This window comes from Aulonocara sp. 'chitande type north' Nkhata Bay, linkage group LG7, assembly GCF_057382095.1.
Source record: "Aulonocara sp. 'chitande type north' Nkhata Bay isolate Kocher_YH1m ecotype deep benthic linkage group LG7, A_spYH_male_GT1.1, whole genome shotgun sequence".
Taxonomy (NCBI): Eukaryota; Metazoa; Chordata; class Actinopteri; order Cichliformes; family Cichlidae; genus Aulonocara; species Aulonocara sp. 'chitande type north' Nkhata Bay.
The window spans coordinates 42,117,961-42,144,053 of NC_141350.1; the positions used below are offsets into that span (position 1 = coordinate 42,117,961).

General features: G+C 38.7%; 1 protein-coding gene across 1 annotated transcript in view; it reads right to left on the reverse strand.

Moving 5' to 3' along the window:
* LOC147325787 (transmembrane protein 132C-like) overlaps positions 1-26,093 on the reverse strand; it is a 183,562-nt gene that overhangs the window by 41,555 nt on the left and 115,914 nt on the right. Inside the window, exon 5 of the mRNA XM_086300485.1 lies at positions 409-598. Coding sequence (XP_086156611.1) covers positions 409-598 — 190 coding nt within the window. The remainder of the gene's footprint in view (positions 1-408; positions 599-26,093) is intronic.

Below are 26,093 nucleotides of genomic sequence, written 5' to 3' on the forward strand. Positions count from 1 at the left end.
AGCATCACCAGGATGCCACAACCCTTATACATATAATATATGCATTATTTATCCTTTCCTAATTTCATCAGTCAGTTTCATCTGTCCCCTGTCAACCCCAAATGACCCGGGTATGCTGGTTTTTTTCTCCCGTTGTTTGGTAGGAGCAACTCAAATCGCTCTTTTGATGTTGAAGGTTGCTGACGACTGGTTTGGGGTAAAGTATCAGACACAAAGTAGTAAAACAGTTTATAACATTGGAAGTAACAACTTTGCAAACTTACTGTGGCTCTAACTATCTGTGATAACACACTCAAAAAACAAATGCATGTAGTGTTGATGGGTTATTTTAAGTTAGCCTAACACTGAACTTAGACACATATTCCCTTACGCACACATGCTTCCAATTTCCAACCAGTCACTCCTCACCATGGCCAGTGGCACGATGCCACCCAGGTCCTGCGGTGCCAGACGGATGAGAGTCTGCACTTCACTGGTCAGGGTGCGCGTGAGCGGATACTCGACCTGCCATGCCACCTCCCTGCTCCCCTGAGTTACCATCAGCCCATTTACCTCCAAGTCTACTTGTAGCACTCGCTGGTAGCCCACTGCCTCCATTCTGCAGAGAGAGGATAAAAATTTGTATGTCAGGAGTGGATTTTGATAAAAGGTTAAATAAAAGGTTGGAGTCAAAAGGGATAAGAAGGTAGCAGGGAAAATAAGGTAAAGCAAGGAAAAAAGAAGCAAACACAAGAACTTGAAATAATGTGAACACACAGGAATGATGGAAGGATTAACAGGAGGGGAAATAAAACATCGGTCAGCCCATTCAGGGAAAACTACCTAAAAAGAAGAATTACACTTTACATTTTAATCACCTATTTAAAAAGTTATGTAGCACAAACACTTTGATGGTACCATTAAACCATTAAAATTCCATGAACCACGATGTGTGCAAAAAATAAATAAATAAATCGTTGCAATATGAAGTCTGTCTTGCAGACTGCCAGGGCCATGCAAATTATTTTCCAGCATCCGATGGAGATGCAAACAAAGCAGAAAAACAATGAATGTCAAAGAACACCCATCAAACTTATTTGATTTGCTGAATGCTTGCCTTGATCAAGCTGCTGCCTTTCACCTCTCTTTGTCGCAGCTAAAAATCAATGCCGCACCATTTTCTGAACAACCTGAGACTGATATACAGAGCACGCACTGTCTTGAATAATACAGTTTACCAGATTGGAAGTCTGGAAGTGACTCACAGAGGTAAGTGCTGAGGTTGTGAGAGTCTGCTACTTTAAATCACAGCGACAACAAAAGCTAAAAACAACTCAGATGCTTCCTATAATTTAAAAAAAAGAAGATAATAGGCATGAAAATTCAAGATGTTGTTAGCTTTGCATCTGTTTATAATGAGTACTATCCTAATTATATCTCTAGCCTAAAAAGTAGGTTTGCTTTTTCTGTGTCGCAATCAATACAAGGCTGGATAGAGTCCAAACTGAGGTTCAGGAGGTTTTGAGGGTTAAATAGCAATTCTAGGTCAGGCAGAAAAGCCTCTCAGTTTCAGTGGGTAATATTCTGAATTATACAAAAACATGCTTTCAAATAACCATTGAGAAGGTTTGGCTCTGGATGATCACAGAGGAGCACTGCTGTGAATCTGACCCCACAATGAGAAATATTAAGGTGCAGTTCCGTTTGAACAAAGCAGAATTTCACGGGTGAGTAGCATTGTGCCAAAGGTAGGGGTTGTTCTTTGTACTGTACTAACATTCACAAAGTTAAAAGTCATGAGATTTTTACACAAAGGATCTGCCTTCCCTTCTTTTATCCCCAATTTTTTTTAAAAACAAAAAACAAACAAATAAGACAAATACTTTTTTGCTGCATTGCTCTATTTTGTACACCCATTTAAATACAGGTTTTGAAATTCAAAGAGAAAAATGTATCAAAAATGTGCCACACTTTGGTGCCAGTATGGTTCACCAGGTTAATCCATATGCTGTAAGGCTACTGCAGAGACCTGGGTTCGAATCTGCCCTCAGGCCTTTTACTGTCTGCCGTCCCCTCCCTATTCCCATATGGAAAAGATACATATAAATCTTATAAAGTTTGTATCTGTCTTGTGTGAAACTTGTATGAAAAGCATACAAGAGTGAAAACAGATATAAGATCCCTTGAAAAATTATATAATGAAACTTGTATGTTTTGGATACTTCCTAAAACAATATATGAAAGTAATGAGAAAGTGGCCACTTTCATGAGTAAATCATATAAGTTTTTACTATTTCTTTTCCATATGGGTTGTTTTCTACTCGCCTTTACAGAAGTTTACAGGCTTCCAAACTCGTATAAAGTTGTTTTGAAATTGCACAATAAAAATATATATCAACTGAAGAAGAACGGATAAGATCTGAATGCTTTGTTAATCTTGTCATAGATTGGCGACCTGTCTATTGTGTAACCCTTCTTTTGTCCAGTATCAGCTTGAATAGGCTCCACTCTACGGATCGGTGGATAGCTGCAATTTGGTCTGTTTGAAAGCAGTATACAATTTATGAAGTGTCTGTTGTGATGCACAAGATCATGGGAAATGCTGGTAAATTTGAAAGCAAACGTAGGTAAGATCTGCTATTAGCATACTATCCCCACTCTCTCAGTAGTGTTCAACTTATCTAGAGAGCAGCTTTGATGGCAAAGATCCTACAACAGGTGGCCCTGAAATGTATTAATAGCAATAACATGGGACAGGGTTAGACACAAAAGATGGATCGTGCACAATGCCTGCCATGCTGGGCTGTTTTGTCTGAATACAGAATAAAAGCGTTTTGCTTTTTGAAATAAATAATCAGGATGCAGATGGCAGAAAAATGGATATTTGTAGAAGTTTCTGTGCAAGATGCAACAATCACAAACCAATTTTTGTACCTGACAGAGCTGGGTAAATGGCCCAAGCAAGGCAAAAAGACACCCAACTAACTAAATCATGTTGGAGTCTGATAGCATTCTTTTTGTGGCAACATCAGTTAAATATATCCATCACTTTCACGTTTTGGTAAGCCAGGCAGAAAGAATCCCTGTTAAATGCAGGAAGGCCTTTTAAATCCTTAAGTTATTTAGGAAAGACGTGCATACTAGCTATGTCCTTATTAATATATTGGTACAAAGTCTGTATGGCAAACAAATTCTAATGTTAAGTAAAGAACTGATAAAAGGAAACGTTTAAACCAAGTGTGCATAAATAATAAAATGTAACAGGGTTCTGAAACAATCCACAACTCATCAGAAATACCCAGTTTTTCCATTAAAAGTAGTGCAGAAAAGAACTCGAATTTATGCGATCTAGTTATTAACTCACACATTTGATCTCAGTGCTGCTCCTTTGCAAGTTGTGGCAAGTTGGAAAGATGAACTAACACTCATCTGTTTTGGTTTTCCACGGAATAGGATTTGAGAACAGTTGGAAAATATTGTCAGTAAATTTTGTAATGTATTCAGTGTAAAGTAAGGCCAATGTACCCCGCTTTGTACAAAAGATGGGGAGAAGGAAATACATTCTCCTTGAATTAATTACCCCATCTCTATCACATCTTTCTACTTATATTACTCTCTGTGTTGAAATTCTACACAGTTCAATCAGCATTTTTGAGGTTGGATCTGTGCCACTGGAAAAACTCTAAAAACTAAAATGAGGGATTAATAAAAAATAATAAAATCAAACGATTTGCCAAATATTACATTAGAATAAAAGAGTTGTGTTGATACTATATGAATAAAAAAAACATGCTTTCATGTAGGGCACACTTAAGCAATTTCTTGACCATTTTTTGCCCTTTGATTTCCCTTTTAAAGTAAAAACATCAAAAGCAAAAGAGAGGAACTGATGAGCGCAAACATCCCACATAACGCCATGCTGTAGATTTTAGTTCTATTTGGTTAGCTGTATTAACAGATTTGTTGAAAATCCTTACTTCTGTCTGCGGACAGAGTATCAGTCATTTGTTGGAGCTTATTCAAGCCCATCCATTACCTCTTTTTCTTTTCAGTTTCTTTCAGAGACAAAAATTTGGAGTGCCACAAAGCCACAGTATCCTCTACTGCCTGGCAGCATCCTGGGCTCAGCGGTAGTGACTGTAGTGATTATGTGATTTACGCTTTATGGTGTATAATTACATCCAAATCAATTATCGGTAACAGACAGTTTTGCTTTACAATGTAGCTGCAAGCAGTCAGAGCTTCAGTGCTGAACACAAAACGACACCCCCGCTTCTCCAGCCTGTTCCTCTTTGTGTTGGTTGTACTAGGTGGGTTTTTTCCCCTAATATTCTTCTCATCATCCCTTCTTCATCTTTAATTTATTCCTCTTGCTGACCCGCAGTGTGGTGTTACTCTCAATAGAGGGCAGTGCTCTCTCTCTCTCCCCCCTCACCCCTTCATCCACCATGTGTTTGGGATGATGAATGTCTGCAGCGCACCAGCTGGAGAGGTCAGGCCGCTTCTCTGTGTCTCATTAGAAACATAACTGCACCGTGTGCCCTTTTCTCACTGCGATTACCATACAATTTAATACACTCATACACTCACTGGCAACTATCACTGCTCTTGCCCTGAATTGTGCATGCGGATAAGAGCAAGAGGTTGACACGGAGATAGAAACAAAAAAAACACAGAGCAGAAACAGGGTTAGAAGGGCTCAGATAAAAGCAAAATGTCTACAAGGATCACAAAACTGGCTCTGCCACTATAAAAGCGAGTAGTGACAATGCCCTGGTATCATAGTGGGTTTGTTGTGGCAAAATGTCAATTTGAGAAGGCTTTTGAGGTATCTCCATTTGTCAGTCCTATTGTTGGATGTAAAAGCACAAACAGAACAAGGTAAAGGAATCCACTTAGATGAAAAAAAAGAAGCTCACACTTTCAATTCTGTAAGATACATTTCAAACACATCCTTGTAGCAACAAAAGGACTCTGTCAAAAAAAAAGTATAACTGGGAAAAAAAAAATGACAAGAATGAAATTCCTTTTGTTCGTAAATAGGAAAATAAAAGTGGAGCTAAGGAACACAAAAGCCCTGTTAACCATACAGTCATGTTTTCCTCTTTTCACTCTGTGGATATCTGTCTTGGAAAAAAAAAGAAAATCAGTGAAAGAAAAGTCTGCTGTCTCTTCTGGAGACCTGAGGGGGTTCGTTTCATGCACAGCAGTGATTTGGTTAGCACTGACAACAATGATACATCAAAGACCTGAATCTGTTTCAACACCGCAAATTGACAGTGAGTCCAGCAATGGAAGGAGAGATTGTGTGTGTCTTTATGTATTAGATTGTTATGTAAAACACCTTCTTCCAGGTAAATGTGAATATATAATTTTTCTTTTACTCATATGTGAGCAAAAAGAAAGCAGGACTTTTGCAGCCGGTGTGGAGATATGCTCTGCTATGGCTGTGGCACTTTTTGTGTAGTCAGATTTCAATGATAGATTTCCTTTCAAACTTGGTTTTGTTTGTTTGATGTGCTGTAGATAGGCCGCTTGTTTTTGTGACCCAGCACACATGATTTCCTGTGTGTTTGTCTACTGGGTCATACTAACAAGAGAACGGGACATCTGCATGAAAATGCATTCCAAGATGGACATGATAGACCTTTTGGCAGCAGGAAAAAAATGACCAGATGGAGGTATTGTATGGAGAACAGTGGGTACAGTTGTCTTGGCCATAACTGAATCCTGACTTGTGAGACCAGCGTTAATTTAAAAATGTGATGATGGGTAGGATGAAAACCCCCCAGCTGTCCATCTATTCTTGCATGAATCTTGCTTGGATTTCTCTCTGTTAGTAGTCAGATTTTCAGTTATAAATTAAAAGTAAGGTCTAAATTCAGAGAAGGCACTTCAATCAACTCAGTCACTAGCTTTATTTCTTGAAAATACCTTCTGGAGATTTTTCGAAATGTCCTCTGCGCCTGTCATGAAGGCTTTGTGGTGTGGAAATGGGAAACTAAATGCTAGTTTCTCCTGGTTACTGGAGTGTGTTAGCTGGGTCACATGGACCTCACAGGCACAAGGTGGATAAAAGTCACAGCGACAAGGTTTTATTATTCAATATAAAGCAACATCAAATGAATAATTTGGCATTATGGTAACAATGTGTAACCAAACAAAATGTGACAGAGGCATATTTTATGAGGAGTCACGTACTGGAGATATTTCTTGGTAATGGCCAGTAGGGTGCCGTGGCTTCCTGTAATTTGCTGGTTGCCCGACTGTGACAAAGTCCAGGAAGTGGCAGCTGCAAGTGAGAAATAACGTGTATGTAACAAATATTTTTAATCTCTCTTTTCCGACACAGATTAGATAAATGAGCGTCAATAGGGAGCTAAACAAGAGCCACAAGGCTCATGTTTGCTCTTCAGATGGAGAGGGTATTAAGTGGAGCGCCAAACAATGCTGTATTATTCCATTAATGCAGTCCTTATCATGCTAAGAACTGTATCCCTCCCTGCTTTCTAAATGTCTTGGTGCACTGACATGAACGATTTACTTTTGCAGCTGTTTTAATTATTTGTAGTTCAATTACTCTCCAGCTGTGTGGCTGACTGTTCTCTGTGTCGGAGTCTAGATGTCTCTCAAACTGAAATACATTTTGATTCTAATTGGTTTGAAGACTTCAAGGGAAATCAGATAATAGCTCCAATGAATAAAAGCTGGTTTCAACAGGAGCTCCATCTGCTTCTTACTGTGACGCAGCTATAAAGGCCGTAGCATATTAATAGTAGAGACTACCTCTGACTCTACTAGTTCACCTGAAGCTAACCTAAATGTGTGTGTAATGAGGTCATTTAGCCTGATGTATTTGGGCGTCATTAGACTATTGGGATTAACTCAGGATCTGGTGGCGGAGATACCAGAAATTTTGTGTGCTGATGGCGTGTGTGCTTCCTAGGGGGGTTCAAGCTCCTCTCTAATGAGTTTCACTTCTAATATTTGCCTTTTCACTCTGATTATCTTATTGAAATGTTAACTTGCTAACAACATGCCTTCTGTAAAGACTGAAAGGCAACAGTAGGTCACTGTTTGGAGAACTGCTGAGTTATTTAGAAAGGACAGGGGAGTGTAAACCGGGTTTAAGTGTCAAAATATAGCTCAAATTTGGAAATGGCATTATTAATTGCCTTAAAAAGGGCCAGCTTTCTTAATAGATGACAGCTCACTGAGCCAGGTTACAGCCAGTAATAAATGTATGGAGCTCACAGAAAATCCACTCTAAAATCCCAAACTCATAGTGTCTGGGGAGCTAGTGGCTTCCCATACAGTGATGCCTGTTTCATCTGGTATCACTTAAACTCATCAAGTTTAAAGAGTGATAAAGACTGGCATATGACAGACAGATAATGAAAGAGATCATAAAATGAAACCATGTCAAGAGGCAGATGAAACGTAGAATAACCAATTTATGTATGTGGGAGATTTCCCTCAGGATCTATCAAACACTCCACGTCAGCCCTGTCCTTGTCAGTACAGATTAGTTTGCTCTCACAGTAGGACTGCAGACTGTGGATTGGGTGGGGACTAAAGGGAGGGGGGGGGGGGGGGGGGGTGAGAGAAGAAGAAAAACTGAAAGAGAAATATTGGAGTCCCTCTCCAAAATTGCCTTTTTGGTTCGTCTCATCTTCAATATTTTCTGAAATAACCCCCCTCTGTTTTGGTCTTTTGTTGCCTCGCATGCCTATTCCTTCACTGACCTCTGTTCTTCCTTTTCATCCTCTCTTTTTTTCCCCTCTCTAGCTCATCTTTGCTGTCTCAACTCTCTCCTTCTGCATTTCTTCATATATTTTTTTTCCCCAAATGTTGTGTGAAATGAAACAGATGTGGCTCCACGCATCAGCCAATCAAAAGGCACTGTTGCCACTCTACACCATATTGTAACAAAAGGCAATCAGACCCTAAAAACGCAGTCGGGGAAACAGAGACGTGTCTTGGAAAATTGAAAATATTAACGTAGTGTAAAAAACCAAAAAAAAAAACCCTCAAGCTCATCTTCTAAGAATTTAATATGAACCCAATAACCAGAAAGCCTTATTAACGCTTTAAAACTTGTGTGTACCCACAGCCATGTCCTTCTCTACTATATAAATGTGATTTTAGTCTGTTAGGTGGTCACCAGGCAATGTGACTGCATGATAATAAATAATATATATCTTTATATTATAGTTTGTTGATATGAATTTAATGTCATTGGTGTGAAATGAATTGATACAATGCTCTTATAGGTTTTATAGGCACATACATGCTAAAAATGGGTAATTTGAGAATATTTGAAGAAGGCTGCTAGGCAACATGATGACAACCTAGGATCTGGCATAGATGAGAACCTTAAGGAGCCTAAGATGTACCTGTGTCAAATTTGGTTGCTCGACTCAGGATTATGTAGGAGGAATTTGAGGATAAGCAGACAGACAGAAAGTTGGTGCATTACAATAAGACACCAGTGATGGTATTCAGTGTTGTAGTGTTTAAAACTCCACTCATGTCAAATAAGTGGAATTTTTTCAAAAAAAAAAATAAGAGAAAAGGTCCGCATTGACCTCCTGATTACACAGCAATGATGGTGCCTACATTTAAAGGGAAACATATTTTGAACGCTTTCATTAAAATCTAAACATCAAACAGAAAACGTAATGCTTCTTTATATTGATGCCTTTGCAAACTAATTGTAATATTAACCTCCTGAGACCTCCTCTTTGATATTTGGGCATATTGGGGCCCGATGAATGTAAAAACAAAGAATTACCAGATTTTTTTTTTTTACCTTATTTTTGTTTTTAAGAGAAATAAGAGCCACATCTGAGGATATTCGTTTACATTTTTGATAGAACAGTAGCAGTATAATGTCCTTGTAAGTGGATATCAGGCCCTTGCAGAGCAAAATTGAGTATTTTGGGCTAAATAACCCAAAATGTGATGCCGACATATGTGGACGCCAGGTCCTAGGAGGTTAACTAAATGTGGTTTTTTTTTATTTTTTAGAACCATAGCCTTTATTGATTTTTTTCTGAAAAAACATTTCTAATTTGTTTTTCCTGCAGTACGTCCTTCTAATTACTTATAAAACAGTTTATTTCCCATTTTGTTTCACCAGTTGGAACTAAAGAAAAATGTCAACATCCACTGAATGGATGGCCATGAAAATTTGCACAAGCATTTGTGATTTGTGTAAAAGATCTTGAGCCACCTGACATTTCTGTATATTTTACTTCCTTTGAATTTTATAAAAATTATATGTTAATTCTTAAGAAGTTGGCAACATGCTGGTGCAGTGTGTCTTTAGCACACATGAGGAAACATGAGGAAGCTGGACAAGTTATAGACAAAACAAGATGAAAGGTGATGATGTTGATAATGTCAATCTACTGTTCACCCAAGCCTGATCAGAAATGATCTCAGTGGGAGGGGGAGGGTGGCGGGATAGAGGTACAACAGTGTCGTATGGAGGTTCTGCCGTGATTTGGGAATGCATCTCAGCCACTGGTGTTGGGAATCTTGTAGAAAGTGATGGAAGATTGTGATTCAATATCCAATACCATCTAGAAAGAATTTACAAAAGAATCTGTTGGCTACTGCTTTATTTTTAGCATGAAAATGCAGTAAAAGCATAGCTGGATAAGAAAAACACAATAGAGCACTACCAGTCATGGATTGGCCACCCCAGAGTCCGGACCTCAAAAATATTGAAGCAGTGAGGGATCATCTTAAAATGGAACAAAAGACATTCATCATCCAAAGAAGAGCTTTGAATGTTCTTCAATAAGCCTGGACAATTATTCTCGAGGACTACTTAAATAAATAATAAGAAAGCTTTCTTAAGGTTCTACTGAGAAATATTTTCTAGCAAATTATAAAGGAATGAGAGGTGACTCAAACCAAAAGCAGGTTCTGCTTTTTTTTTTTTTTTAATTTACTTGGCAAACTAATGACACACCCATTGCCCTGTACCTTGTGTTTAGAGCCAATTAGCAAATACAAGTTAATCCATTAAACTGTCCTGATCGACCCTGTCTCAACTGAATGTTAGATGCGCCATTGTCAGCACACAGCCTGTTGATGTTAACATTTGTCTTTCAAAAGCAACACTATTTCTAGGTACAGTTTTTCAGATCAGAAGCAAAAGATGAAACATATTGATTTTTAAGTATTTATCCAAAACAATATTCCTATCTTAATCATAACTAACTGGTTTAGTAGAATACACATGAGGTATAGATGAAAGATTTGTACACCTAACCATCCAGCAAATCCCATTTACATATTTTAGCAAACTCTTTTCAACTTAAATTGTTTTTCTACAAATAAATGCAGTTTCTGTAAAGCTTTTAACATTGTCCTTTGAGACACCTACAAGTGTAGCATACAAGATTAAAGAAATTTGTGAAAGCTGGGGAAGTAGCATATTGAAGTACAGCAGTTTTTTTTTTTTTTAATCAAATTCATTTTTATTCAGTTTATCAGATTATCAAAGGCCACACAGTGCCAGACTGGAAGAGGTTGTAAGCCATGCTGAACACAGTGAAAATGATACAACGCAATCAATCAGTGTATAAACACCATCTTCGCTCCCTTTATTGATTTCAGAAAGCTGTAGCAGTGTTGGTAAAAATCTCCAGAGGGCCATGGTGCTCATCCTCTTATCCTGGACAATGAGATCAACTCAGCGTGACTGCCTAATCTCCCCCTTGGAGCTTAAACTCTCCACCAGAAATGGCACTTCCCCTTTTCCTTGTTACTCACACATATACACACACAGATGACAAGAATTAGATTAACTTGTCCTTTTCATTATTTGCCCCTGAGTTGGTCCTTCATACTTTTAAGGCTTGTGAGAAGCATGATTTGAGGCTTTGTGCACTGTGGCCTGAAAGGCATCACATTTAAACAGTGTTCTTGTGTACTTTTGTCTTTTCATCTTGCTTTTCTGATTTTGGCTTACCGCTCCAGCCACTTCGTACATTGCCTCTCTTCTTTTTTCCCCTGTTTTGAGTCACTTTATCTCTCAGTGGGCTATAACGATGTGAGAACAGAGGGAATCTAGCATGTAATCACAAGCTTCCTCCCATTTCACTTCTCTTTCCTCTTCTGATCTTAGAACTTCAGTAGTTATATTTGGCTGTAATGTTTATATACAATCAAATGGAGCATCTAATGCTGAAAAACCTCCTCTAACTTTAGAGTTTACTACAGTGCAAAAATGGTTCGCCAAAGTTTGCGGCAGGCAATTTACTGCATCACATAACGCTGAAAGTAAGTATAACTGTAATACTGCAGGTGTCTATGAGTGGTCATTAATGTGAGTAATGAGTGTGTAATTTGCACAGATGTGTTTTCCAAAGTTGTGATCACGATGCCAAAAATGTGACAGTTCATGTTTAAACTTAGATTAGTTCTGTTAAATAATATTTTTTAGTTTTTATGTTCAGAAATCAGCAATAACTGCAGGCTGTATGCATCACTTTCTGCCTTATGACTCAACTTGAACAATCTCCAGTTCGTGTCATTGCCCTGTATGTTTACTGGTTTGTGTATATGAGCAGAATTGGTGTTTTCAAAAGGTGAAAAGCTTCAGAAATGACGTTGTGACTTTTGACTTTCTATTAACAAATGGAAATGTGTTACAAAGATGCTAAAGTATAGACTTTTGCTAACATGTTTCTGTCAGAGTCCTGCACCTTCCTTTATATTTTCTGTAGTTTAGAAAGTCAATACACCTTCTGACTTTGGAAAGTTTTAAATTGAAAATGACAATGGTTACTTTTGTGGAGGGTTTTAACTCTCTGTATTTGCTTTGCATGTGTAATACAGGGTTTTTAAACAAAGGTCGGGTGGCTAAAAAAAGACAACCAAGTTTGAACTCAATATGGCAAATACAGGCCAACAAACACTGCTCAATGTTAGAGCTGTTTGGATCACAGAAAGAAAATAGTCTAAACAGATAAAGAACATGCCATGTTTTGTTCTTCTCCTTGATATCATTCAATCAGTGGTCTAACAGGCTAATTAGTGAGCTGCAAAAGGAACCCCAATTCCCATGTAGCTGTAGAAAAGTTACAGTGGGTGGCTGGTTTGATTTTAAATGACAACGTGAACTCAATATACAGAGGATGCAAGTTTCTTTCATTTGGACTAAGGCATTTTTTTTCTCAGACTGTGCATTTGATGATAAAGGACCCAACTGCTGCAGACCAAATCTTTCTACAAATAAACCAATCTGAACCTGGAGATAAATAAAGGTCAGAGCCCTGGCCAAAAACACAAAAAGGTGGCAGCCGGTTTGGATAGCCTCACAATAGGTTATAGTGGCTTATCACCCTAAGTTAATTAAATAGTGAATGCACAAGAAAGAAAGAAGAAGAAAAAGCACCGCCAAGGCTTCCATCGAGAAATAAAAAATAAAAAATCCACAAAGCGACAGAGAACTGATGGTGCTGCAGAGGAGCTTGGTCTGTGGGACCAAGAGATGCTTTTGGTAATGCTGGCTTCTTTTAAACAGGGGCAAACAATCAATTGGTCCCTCCTGACAAAAGTGAGAATGAGAAAAGCTAAAACAGATAAAAACAAACAAACAAGAAGACACCAAAAACGGATTGAAGAAGGAGTGAATACAATGGGGATGCATAACGGAGCCAAGCCTCATAGCTTGCAAGTATTATACTTTTACCATGAATACACTGAGGGTGTAGTAAAATCTGTAAAAGAAATACTGCTTAAAATTATGAATATTTATGATACTTGTCTCAGCTCTTGTAGGTTTCCAGTGCAAACTGTTTTTTTTGTTAGCCTAATGTATATTTTGTGGTACTTGAACTTACAACCACAATTGCTAAAAAGTTGGGATGTTGTATAAAACAGAAAAAATAGAATGCAATGATCTGCAAATTTCATAAACTCATATTTTATTCTCAATAGAACATAGAAATCAAATATTTAAACTCATTAATTTTCCAGATTTTTTATGAAAAATATCAGGTTTGTTCAAATTTGTTGGCAACAACACATCACAAAAACGTTGGCATGAGAATAACAAAAAGCTGGGCTGATCTAGCTGGGGGAATCGCTTTGCAACCAATTAGATCGATTGGCAACAGGTGATATAACAAGAGCATCTTCACTTGCTCTGAAGTAAAGATGGGCAGAAGTTTACCAATCAGCAGAAAACTGCAGCTACAAATTGTGGAATAATTTCAGAATAGTGTTTCACAATTGTGAAGACTTTGAACATAGTATCATCTGCGGCACAGATAATGTCATCAAAAGATTCTGAGCATCTGGAGAAATCTCTGTGCGCCAAGGGACAAGGCTGAAAATCAATATTGGATGTCTGTGATCTTCGGGCCCTCGGGCGTGGCCACATTAAACACAGGCATGATTCTGTCATGGAAATCACTGCATGGGCTCAGGAACAGTTAAAAAAAAAATCACTCTCATGCCACCCACAAATCCAGGTTAAAGCTCTACCATGCAAAGACGAACCCATATATGAAGAAGCTCTGGAAATACTGCCATCATCTCTGGGCCAAAGGTCATTTAACATTGTTCTCCTCTCTTGTCTAAAGAAGAGGGGATGCTACACAGTGGAACTACAAACATGGCTCTGTCCCAACTATCTTGAGAGATGCTGCTTCCATCAAATCCATCAAAAATGATTCTGATGATTTCTTGCTTCCTTAAAGTGGTGCATAAATGCATTTAAACATTTGATGTGAATAGAATTAGATTAGAATAAAGGCTTGTGAGATTTGCAAATCACATTTGCAAGTTGACATTCTGTGAACAATGCTACATGCATTGTTCACAGAATGTCAACTTTGAGGAATTCAGGCTGTACGCTAACTAAACACACACACATGACAAAGTAGTGAATAAAAGGCCATGCAACCCTCACTTTTTCTCTTTCCTTAATTTTGCTCAGCACATCTACACCTTATAAATACTCCCCCCCACCACCGCATTTAGTTACATTGATTCAGTTTTACTGATTAACTGGCCTATAATAGATATCTACACTTTCTCTTAAATTTCATTGCCTTTTAATCAGATAGGGTCCCATACATTGTAAAGAAGGTGATCTGCAAAAGTCGTTTTTAAAAAAAAGAAGAAAAAAAAATTGGGAATTCAGTCATTTGTGTTTAAATGTATAGCCTGTGGTGGTAGCACTGTGCCCCTGGTGTAGTGCTGTAGACTTTTTTGGGAGCCCTTTGTCCGAGCCTTGTTTACTTGTAAATTCTAATGAAGTCCATGTTTCATTCAAAGTAGTATTAGTGCCATTGTGGGTTATTTTATTATACTCATGGGTCATCATTAGACTGTTTTTTGTTGTACTTGTTTGGCTGCATCTGACACAGGAAATCAATATGAACACAGCATTAATTGCTCTTGACGGAAATTGTGCATTTTTGTTCTGTTTTCTTCATTTTTTGCCTCGGTACATGCCAGAGAAATGGTTGAACAAACTGTCAGTGGCACTAAGCCACGTATCAGACATCTTGGTTTGTATTGCTCTCTCATTAAAATATACCAAAGTGGAAATCTTGTTTATATCTTGAGGGTTTTACATGCATCATCGACTTGTATGCAGTGCATGCTTTCAAAGGCAGCCTTTAATATTTTATGCTACCTTGAACCACTCTAGACACCTGCGTGATTTCTGGCCACAAATCTCATACTCTGTCTCTCTTTCACACACACTCTCTGAAGTACAAACAAATGTAAACACTGGCAACAGACGCACATGAATGTTCAGGTCTGACACAAACATAAACAAACAGGCAGACGCCTCCCTGGATGAGTTCAACTGAATCAGTGTATCTGGCAGGGTTAATAAGAATGCTGACCCCCACAGTGACCCTTTTCTGATCTGGGCCCTTACTTCTTCTCCCCTGCCTCATTAATCTGTCAAGTAAACAGAATCCTTGCCTCTGGATAAGAGAAGCATTTGATGGGAGAACGAGATATAAAGGCTTTTTTTCCTCCCCCCATCCTGTACATTCTGCTTTTTTAAAGGTCGCAGTTCACTGGAAACTACTTTTCAAGCTTGTCTAAATTTTTCTCACTCTTTCATCACATCCCACTGAATTTTAAATGACATTCTGGGAATTCTGGTGATACATGACAATGTGAGTACTGTTATGATAAGTGGAAAAGGATGAGGTCTGCTAACTTCACTCCATACGCTATGTTTAAGTTGGAGTAGGGCTGTGTGCTGGAAATCCCTTGACATCTTTCTGCACCACCTCAAAGAGAACTCTAAAGCATTAACAGGGGCCAAGGTTTCAGAGGATGATTTATTAGAAGATGAAGTGGATCAGAGGGTCTAAGCCTAGGGTCCCAATGCCAATAGGCCTGCCTTATCAAACACCACCAGGTTCCATTGCCAATCTCCAGCTTGTCTGTGGGCAACACCCCACCAGCCCTGGCTTTGGTTGCTGATAAGTCAGATTGAGGAACTACAAAGCTTTGTTAGGAGGAGAGAAGAGGAGACCTCAGAATGAGGTGTATTCTTCATTCCTAAATAAATATGCTCTTAAACTATCAGGAAGAGGTTATGTTATGAAGATCTTTACACAAACTTTCTATTAACTTGAATTTTAACACTCCAGAAAGAGTTTAAGGAGCATGCCTGATCTGATTTGGGGTTTTTGATAAAACCTGCAGTGTAGGGCTCATGATTGGTAGTGAAAGCAATAACGTTAACATGTGGGCTTATGAGATATACAATATACAGTGAAATTTTCCACAGTTGTTTGGACAATAATCATTTATTTAGGCAGATCCCGCTCCAAATATTTTACAAACACCAACCTGTTAAAGAGCCTTAAGGTGATATCTGTGTTGCTCATAGTCACTTCTCTTCTCACAGGGCTCTCCCATGACGAAAAGCTCTACTGAGAGTAATCCGTGTCCTTGCCAACAACAGTTTTCTTTCTGAGACTATAATCCTTCTTCTGAAAACTGAGTTTATCTGGAGCCTTAGAAACTTTGCTTGAATGCATCCAGGTTTTTCTATAGGCGTTGCTTTATCCTGCTCTGTCTCTATTATTGCTTCCACTTTCAGCACACACAAACCACAGCTTGCTGAAACCACTGCTGATTTTGGGGCAGAAGTCTGAAGTTTCAGTCTTATCCGGGACCAAACTTTCACTTGTTTAATTTTTACTTGCTGTTTGGTTACGTTTTGGCACAAAAATGAGAAAAACAGCACTGCTTCGGTGGACAACTTGATGAAAGCTGACGAAACTATGGGTGTGCAGGTAAGGTGTGGTAGGGCAATATGGCCAAAAATATTTATCATGATATATATTTGAAAATTTGCAATAGAGATATAACTGACTATATAATAGATGCGAGACAAAAAACTCCACAACTTCATTAGTGCAAAAAAAACCCCATCAATTTATTTTCACTTAAACAAGCAGCTGTTTTTATGTGCATTAACACTATATAAAAATTTATCAGTGCAAATGCAAATTCCTTGCAGAGAATTTAACCAAAAGGCATTTTCAGTGGAAATGGGGTGACATAACCTGAGCATAACCAGGTATAATATCCACTGAAGTTAAAAAGAGGTGCTTTGCAAGATGAAACTGCAGTGTGCCAAAGAAATAAATCAAATACGTATTTTTCTAACAGAACTATAAGGCGCAATAAGGTCAGATAAGTCTAACTTTTTGGCAGCACGGTGGCACGGTGGTTAGCACTGTTGCCGCACAGCAAGAAGGTCCTGAGTTCAATTCCAACACCAGGCCGGGGTCTTTCTGTGTGGAGTTTGCATGTTCTCCCCGTGTTTGCGTGGGTTCCCTCCGGGTACTCCGGCTTCCTCCCACCGTCCAAAGACATGCAGCTTGTGGGGATAGGTTAATTGGATAATCCAAATTGTCACTAGGTGTGAATGTGCGAATGAATGTGAGTGCAAATGGTTGTTTGTCCCTGTGTGTTGGCCCTGCGACAGACTGGCGACCTGTCCAGGGTGTACCTCGCCTCTCGCCCTATGACAGCTGGGATAGGCTCCAGCGCCCCCCGCGACCCTGAAAAGGATAAGCGGAAGCGAATGGATGGATGGAAGTCTAACTTTACTCAATTCAATTCATTCTTCTTGCTTCCTCCACTTCTGTGCCATTGATTCAATAATGACGGTATAATATGGCTCAATCCTAGCTATGGGTTTCTTAACTTCAGAAACACAAGTACAGTTCATGGGAACAGTTTGCAGAAATAAGCTATGGAGTCATTTTCTGTCGGAGAAAAAGGCTTGATTAATTTGCACTGTGCGCAACTTGTTTAGCAAGGGCTTGAATGTAGCAGACATAAAAGTAAAAGTCACGCACTCCAGTGTTAACTTGACAAGACTGAAATTGATGTAAGCGCCAAACAAGTGATAAAGGAGCACAGTAGAGACAGATAACAGAAGAAGTTATCCTCCTTCCTCTTCTCCTGCAGATTCTCTCCATCTGTGTTTTTTGGTGCATAGTCAAGGCCACATTCAAAGCCTCTGAAGGCTCAATCACAGATGATTTACTTCACACAGGCAGATACAGTAGTTCACTGATGTTGTGTAGTTCAAGGGTACGAGAAAATCCACAGCAAACATCTAAATTCATGTCTTAAGTGGTTAATGGAGAAGGTTAGATGGAGGAGAAGGCAGAGTGCTTCTACGAGGATGGGGCATAAATCATTCCCCTGAGATTTAATTAATTATATTTCATTAGTGGCATTTGTCATGTTGATTTCCATTAATGATGGCAGATTGGAGAGAATAAATAGGACTTGTGTTTTTATTTTTATCCCATTAGATTCAGGAGGGAGTCTTAATGATTAAAGTATGAGAAAGCCCAGCAACACATAGGACTCATCTGCCACTCATGTAAATTAAATTCTAAGCAGTCAATATTACAGATACAGCTAACAATCTCACAGACAGTCTGGCTTGGGCCACTGCAGGGATCTTCTTAATGTAAGAGAGGTAGTGAGAAGAGCCTGTTTTTATCAATGCATTAGTGACCCTATGGGCAAATGCAGGTACAAAACGATATCCGAATGATTGCTTAAAAGGATCGTGGCACGTATTCATATATTTTTCACACTAAATTGTAAGCTACCTGTACCTGCGATAAGCCCGCTAAAGAAAACAGCAGTTCACAAACATACAAATTAGACCACCTGGGAGGGTAATTGCTTCGTCTCCCCTATCCATCAACTATAACATTGCACTTTGAAGACCCTTCGCATATCCAAGGACATGGAAGAAAACACATGCACAAACACACACCTACACACACAAATGCATCTTATCTCCTCCTTACACTGGATTTTTCATCTGTCTCGCACTACACAAGCTCCTTAAATCTTTCCGCTGGGCCTTTTACAGTAGAGGATACCGTTTTAACCACTGTTAACTGGGCACATTACAAAAATAGGGAAAACTGCTACACTCCTCCAAGGCTCTTTGTAATGGTATCCAATCCTTAAATTTCCCACCTAATCAAAAACACACAAATAAGTGTCTACGTGGCTTACGATAGACCCTTTGCAGGAAGGTCATTAAGATCCACGCGACTTGCTGATGTATTGAGAGTTCCTTCATTGTAATCAGATTGCACTGAAGGGACCTTTGATTTAACTCCAGTTGTAAATGCAGTCCCACCGCTCCCGCTTGGTCTGGCCATTGATTGTATTTGTTCATTCGCCATGTGAGCTAAGCTCAGTGCAATCAGAAAGAACAGCTCGAGGCCCTCTGACCTCTTCTCGTGAAAGCAGGAGAACTGAATATTGAACTCCTTTCTCGCTCAATCTTCACTCATCATTGTTCTGTCAATTACACCAGCTACTAACAACTCTCTGGCATGGAGTGGAGCTGGCTTACAGACACACACACTCTCTTACCCAAACAATGCAAATGTACATAGGCAGAGGTCCAGTCAAATGTCACTGGTGAATAAACACACTGTTCTTTATGCAAACTCTTGCTCTTGTATATGTATATATTCCCAAACTGAAACTCTGCAGCCTTATTTTGCATACACAAATTCTAAAATGGCACATAAGGAATATTATCATTATATCCATTGTGGGATGACAATATTGCTCAAAATAAAAAAATGGCATCATATGCCAATGACAAATGTCTACTATTTTCTAATGACAGGATTTACATAAGAGAAGTCACACAATAAGTGGCTCGCATTTCATATCAGGCGCAGAGAAAGTGAGCGAATCTGTCATCGGGGTGGAGAGAAGAAGTGATGAGCAGGGGAAGGCGCAATCATCTCCTTCCTGACAAGGCTTTAGGCTATTATTACCGTATCATGAGAACAATCATTCAAATTGTGTTAAAATGTACATGTGGTTTCAGGGTCACTTAGGCTTGCGTAACAATATTATATATACAGCACAGATTTCATATAAGGGGAACAGAGTGGGCTGCTCAAAACCCTGGCCCCAAGTAACCTACGTGTGATTGAAGACTTCATGCAATACAAGGATCATTTAACCTTCCGTGTATTTTTTCGATCCTTGTCGTCTATGATTATCTTCTTATCTATTTAAATTAGATTGATAGATGAGAGGCCTTTATTGAGATTTTATAGCATAGTTTCCTCTCCATTGAGATAGATGTCTGTCTATTGAGATAGGATAGATAAACTATTATCTATCTTAGGCATTAGAGTCATCTTAGACAGATGGATGTCTAAATATTTATCTGTTCATATTTCTTTCAACATGGTTTTGCTGCTGGGAGTGTCCTTTATAGAATATGATATGTTTGAATCATATGTTAGAATGTGATTGTTTTTATATAAGAGAAAATAGCCATCAGGGGATTTCATCCAATAATTTTTCAAATATTACAATCCATAAGCAAACGCTACCATCAAAGGAGCCATAACACTGCTGAGGCACAAAGAACATTTACACAGTCAAATTCATCATTACCACATCAACAACATAACATGATGAGATCCTGTCATTATATGTTTCAGTGGAAAGTCGATATACAATTACTGTCCCTAAGGTCCACAACTATCCATAGATCTCAGCGTAATAATACACCATATGTGATTCACAGGACTCAAGTGATGTCTTGAAGAGCGATAAAGGAATGCCTAGCAGAGGCAATCTCAAACCTTTATGGACTTTTTAATACGGGAATTGTGATTTTCTCCTTCCTGGGAACCGAGTATGCTAATCATTTCAGTCTAAAACAAGTCTGCCATTCGCCTCAATGATGCTTGCTTCCTCTGTTTCACATAAAGACCCTTAGAGGCGCATGTCACATTCCCCAGCAGATGGCTGGGGCAAACATAGAATGACAAGCCTCGATTTCAGCAATGCTTAAAACATGATTTCATCAACTGTCGGAAAACAATTTGAATCTTTAACCTATTTTCACACCGGAGTTTGCACACTGAGCGGAGTCATCAAAGGCTCAGCAGTACACTGAGACTCTTTGTGCAACTTCCCTGTAATCCTACCCCTAAAATAAGTTCCATTAAATGGCTGAAACAAGTGCAAACATGATGAAACGCACGCACACACTGTAAAGCACACATTGTTGGCTCGAATTTAATTCCATTTATCCCGGTGTCTCGTTGCATTCTCACTCGAGACGTGTTGTTTGTAGATAGCGGCCCTACGAACTTTGGTTTGCAGGCTTGCATCATTGTGTAGGTGTTGTAAGGCTGTCTTGTCAATCTTTTAGGTTAAACCTTACTCCTCCACACTTACAGCAGGGGTTCTCTCTAGCAACAATAGACAAATTGAATGTAGTGACATGTGTCATGATCCCATAGACTTTGAAGGTGAAAAATGCTGGAGAGTTCTGTTTCTTCTGTGATGTTTGTTTGGGTAAGTGTTTCAGATAGTGCCCATGCTGAGTTGTACACATACAGTACAAGCGGGACTCTGTAAATATTTACATTAAGACAGCACCATGTAGTTTTGCATATATCAAAGCACATAACCTCATTTAGAGATGTACTGGTTTACATAAAGAGAGCTTCTACTTTTACATCTGTCAAGCCTGAATAAACACCTGAGCCCCTTTTTATGCAAAGGTCACATCATATGTTATACCTGGAGATTATTTATATTACAACACATAGGTTACAAATCTGAATTTAAGCATGATAATTTAAAGCAGTACATGAGGAGATAAAAGGGGAAGGATCCAAAACAAACTGGTCTGCCAGTATTAAAAGACTGCATCTTAACTGTTACTAAACCATGAACAATGAACAAATGTCACGCATGAGGAGACGTTCAGTTTAAATAGATTACACTGGTTTTGCAGTGTAGGTGCAGTAATCACATAACTACCAATGAACAAGGCCATTGTAAATTACTTTTAATGTAACTCTTTATCAATTAATTTACTTTCCTAGGAATGCATAGCATGTGGCTTGTGTGCGCTTTACTGGTCAATAAACAAAAAAGCAGCGTCAGTTTTTTTCATTCAAAATGTTTTTGTGAGAACATATTGATCTGCACAACAAACAGGTTATTTGCTCTGTGTGTGTATTGTTTGTTGAGTTTATGACTTGCTAACAGGTGTTGGTGAAAACCCAGTGCTGTTGGTATTTACAGAGAAAGTGCAGTGACAAGATTGCATGTAAAAGGTGGGACTGATTCTGTTGCATAAAAAGAGACATTTTGCGCCATGCAAAATATACAGAATATTTTAAAAACGCACGTAAAATGATTTATTATCATTTGCAACTCGCAATTTATTGCTAAGTGCACCAATATTTAATGCGCCAAAAAAGCATGTCTTAGTTCATTTCGATATTTTAGACTTAGACTTAGATCCTCCAATGACTTATGTGGCATATCGGGCTCGATCTTGTGCCCGGGCTTCAGCTTCTTCCAATGATATATTCGATGTCTAGGTCTTGATGGAATGACCTCCGCCAGGTGTTGCGGGGACGTCCTCGTGGTCTTTTAACACCCAGGGGTTGCCAGCGCATCGCTGTTTTTGGAATCTGTGCGTCATCCATGCTGAAGATATGGCCGGCCAGTGGGAGTCTTCGGCATGCGACGACTTTGTGAAGTTTGACCGTGCCACTCCTTTGCAGGACCTCCTCGTTGGTGATGTGGTCGGTGTAGCGAATCTTCAGAATCTGGCGAAGACATCGCTGCTGAAAGACGTCGAGCTTGGTGTTGATGCAGGTCGACACCTTTCAAGTCTCGCTGGTATAAATGGCGGTTGGGATCACGAATGAATTAAGCAAGCGGAGTTTGATCATTTCAATATCTACCACTAAAAATGTCTGGAGAGGGACCCTGGACATTTAAGCCCAGGACCTTCTTGCTAACCTCCTCCACCACATATCTGAGAGTGGAAATAATGCCTTGAAATACATGTATAGCCACAGGGTTAGATTTAAATTTGTCTCTGATTGTGCTGCAGTGTTCAGCTATGAGAGATTTTCAAGATCTCCTTGTCTAACCAGTCCACATGGACATTTAAGCACGCCTATGACACTGACAGTAGAACATGAAATTACCCTTTTAATGTTGTATTTTTCCCATAAGAGGGTGGGTGAATTGACACGCGAGACCACAAGGGTAATTTTCAGAGGGAACAGAGCTGAACATAATGAAGGAAATGTGAGGGCGATAGAGAGGGAAGACAGCATCTTAAGTAGGTTAGAAGGCCTTTTAGAAAAGCAGAAGAAGGCTGAGAAAAACACTTCTTATTTGCTAGATACATATCAGGAATGTGAGATTATTTTGAGTGGGTTTTAGCAAGGCAACTAGATTGATATTGAATTATACAGGTCTTAAAAATTATTTCTCTCTCTCTCTCCCTCTCTCTCTCTGGATACAAGAGTAATCACTGGAACTGCGTAACTACTTAATTCTATTAAAATAGGACACACAATATTTCTTAAGCGAAGTGGGATGATAAAATTCACTGTGAATAATAAAGTTTCTGTGAGCTCACACTATAAAGAATAGCCTTAGTTTTTTCTTTAATTAGCTGTAAATCTATGAAATTAATGTTGAAACAGTGAACCGAACATGTTTTCCTAGTTCATAAGATTATGGAATTCCTGTAACGAAGCATCTGATCCTGTATAAAATAAGTAAAATGCCTTCAGCAATTTAACACGTACTGGGTAAAAAATGAATTCCCATCAATAATAACAGAAAATAGAAGTAATTACACAAAACTGTGTACTGTAGCATTGGAGTCCAATTTAAAAAGAATATGGCAGCTAGCAGGCACCGTTCAAAGGGGTGCCTGCCTGAATATATAGGGATTCAACATCCATTGAAAAGTGCTGTGTGGTTTCAACTTCCTGTGCTAACTTCATGACTCTGATGAAGTGTTCAATAGTACAGTTTTTACCTGTGGTTATAGAAATTAATACAACAAAAAACTGAAACTAGTCAGGAACTCCATTTGTGTGCATGTTCAGATTAATAACCTCATTCAAATAAGGTTTTAACCCTGCTGTGAAAGCACTGACTTGTGAAGTTGGTCTGTAGTCCAACTTTCTGTAGAAGTCAGCATTAGTGAGATGTTTTCATCTCCCAATCATATGACATCCTATCTAATATGACCTTCATTTATCAGCACTCTGAATAACCTGTGTCATCTTTTTTAACATCCAATAATCTCATGTTTCATGACTTTTCCTGAAATGAGTTTATCACGCAGTGAATTTGGGGGTGTGTGGGATAAAGAGAGAAAAAAAAAAGAAAGCTGAGCACCATCAAGGATGTCAGTTTGACTTCCATAGAAATCAATGTAAAATGCCGCAGTCAACATTCTTATTGTTGACATGCTTTTTCATATGAAGGCTGATATGACAGGAGCCAGAGGTAGCTAGATACGATTGATAGAGAAATAGGCAGTAAACTAAAACATGAATAATTAAAAGGTAGGACTGAACGGGTCATAAGTCAGAGCAGAGCAGAGAGCCTGGCAGGTTGCTGGCTGTGCAGAACAGTGTGAAAAGTACTAATCTGAGGAAATAAAAACTAAAATCCCAACTAGAGCAACCGAATCGGACAGATTTCAGGCCTGAGGAGCAGAGCTGAGGAGCTGAAGGGCTGCAGACTGAGGCGGAGCAGTGTGGACGGTGGATAAGAGAGGATGACTTGGCTGCAGGCCTAGTGAAGAGGAGGCAGAGGTGGACAAGTTGATAAAACGTCACTGTTTTAATTTTACAATCATAGTTTTTGATATGTTATGTATATTGTTCTGTGGCACTGTTTGTCCGTTAGTGAATTCTAAAACATATTTTGTCTTTATGATCTGAAATGAAATAATCTCAAATATTTGTAAAACTAACGAAACCTCCATAATCTTAAATACTTATTTTCCCTGAAAAAATCCTTTTGCATTCAATTAGATAAATCTGAGGTTTGAATGAGGACTTCTTCACCCAAACCAAGCATCTGGAAAATCACGTCAGACAAAAAGAACATACACAGGCTTGAATAAAAACGTGCATCATTACTTTTTTCCCTACCTGTCACAAACTGAATGCCTTGCTGCTACCCACTGAAAAGGAACTGAACTTAGAATTATTTGTTTGTCATTTCAATATTCAGTGGTTTCAAAAGCTTCAGAAAATGTAATAAAAAAAAAAAAAAAGCTGGCACATTCTTGATACAGATCCAGCACTTAAGCAGTGTTTTTTTCTGCACCCTCATGCGGTGCACAAAAGACCTCCTGACCTATGTAACATGTTGGCTGGCGCATCTTCCCACTCCATCGCACTCACATTCACTCATTCTATTGTGGTCATTGCCAATGATGCCATTTCACATATAAAACTAATTCATCCACCCCCTAAATGGGAAAGAAATACAGCATAAAAAAGGTCATTTTGTGTTCTACTGTGAAAACCTTGTAGAATACTTAAATCTCCATGTGGATTGGATCACCATCTTTACAAACCTGCATAGCTGAACACTTCAGCGCTACTGAAAACACAACATAGTAGGGAAAAACAATATTTCACCTCAGATAGAGTTAATCAAAAATCCATTAAGAGGGGAATAGTCTTACTTAGGTTGATTCACTTTCTGCATTTAATTTTTGCCTGACACTAGAAAAACAGACAAAACAGACCAATAAGAGCAGGTATCATACTCAGTCTTTATTATTCTGAAATTGTTCTGCAATGTAAAATTATGATGACTTTAAATATCATCTATAGCACATAATGAAATGCACTATTAATATCATCATAAGATTCCAAAGAGAATCAAGAAAAATCTTTGTGCGCAACAAACAAAGCTGAAAATTAATACCAGATGTCCGTGATCGTTGGGCCCCCAGGAGGCACTGCGTTAAAAACAGCTATGATTCTGTCATGGAAATCACTGATGAAGAAATGCCCCCATTTTCTTTATACAATACAAAAACCGTGTGTGTGTGTGTGAGTGTGTGTACTGTATATATACTTCACCAACACAATTGATTTGATAAAAGTCTGTGCAATGCATTCATTTGAAGCTGTTTTTCTTTGCCGTACCAAGTAGTGGTTACATGCTGCTGCTCTTGACTCACTCTGTGAAATAAATTGACGTTCATTTATGCTCTCAGACAAAAACAAAACTAAGAAACAGATGATGAGAGTACATTTCTGTTGATATAAATGGGTGGGGATGTCACCCGTACAAGCTTAAAAATAAAACAGTAAGCAAGAAATAGAGATTTGAACTTAGAGACATCTAAGTAAGACCAATTCATCTGTCCAGATAATCTGATTCAGTTGTTTTGTTTATACCCCCTAAACCACACAGTACAACATTCCTCTGCTTTAATAGCAGAATGTGTCAACAATCTAAAACAGAATTGCCCTAATGCCTGTACCATTCTTCTGAGAAACGTGAATAAATGCAACTTTAAGAATTGTTTAAGGAGACATTCAAGGCTGGTAACCTCCAGAAATCTGAAGACCATGAAAACAGGTAAGTCAAGTATGAGGCACAAGTCATTCACAACTAAATACACTTTTTTTTAATCTCCAGGTTTGAAACCATAGAAAACCCAGAAAGATGCTGAGGTGCTGGAGTCTAAAAACAGTGGGCTTAAGATAGAGTGGAAG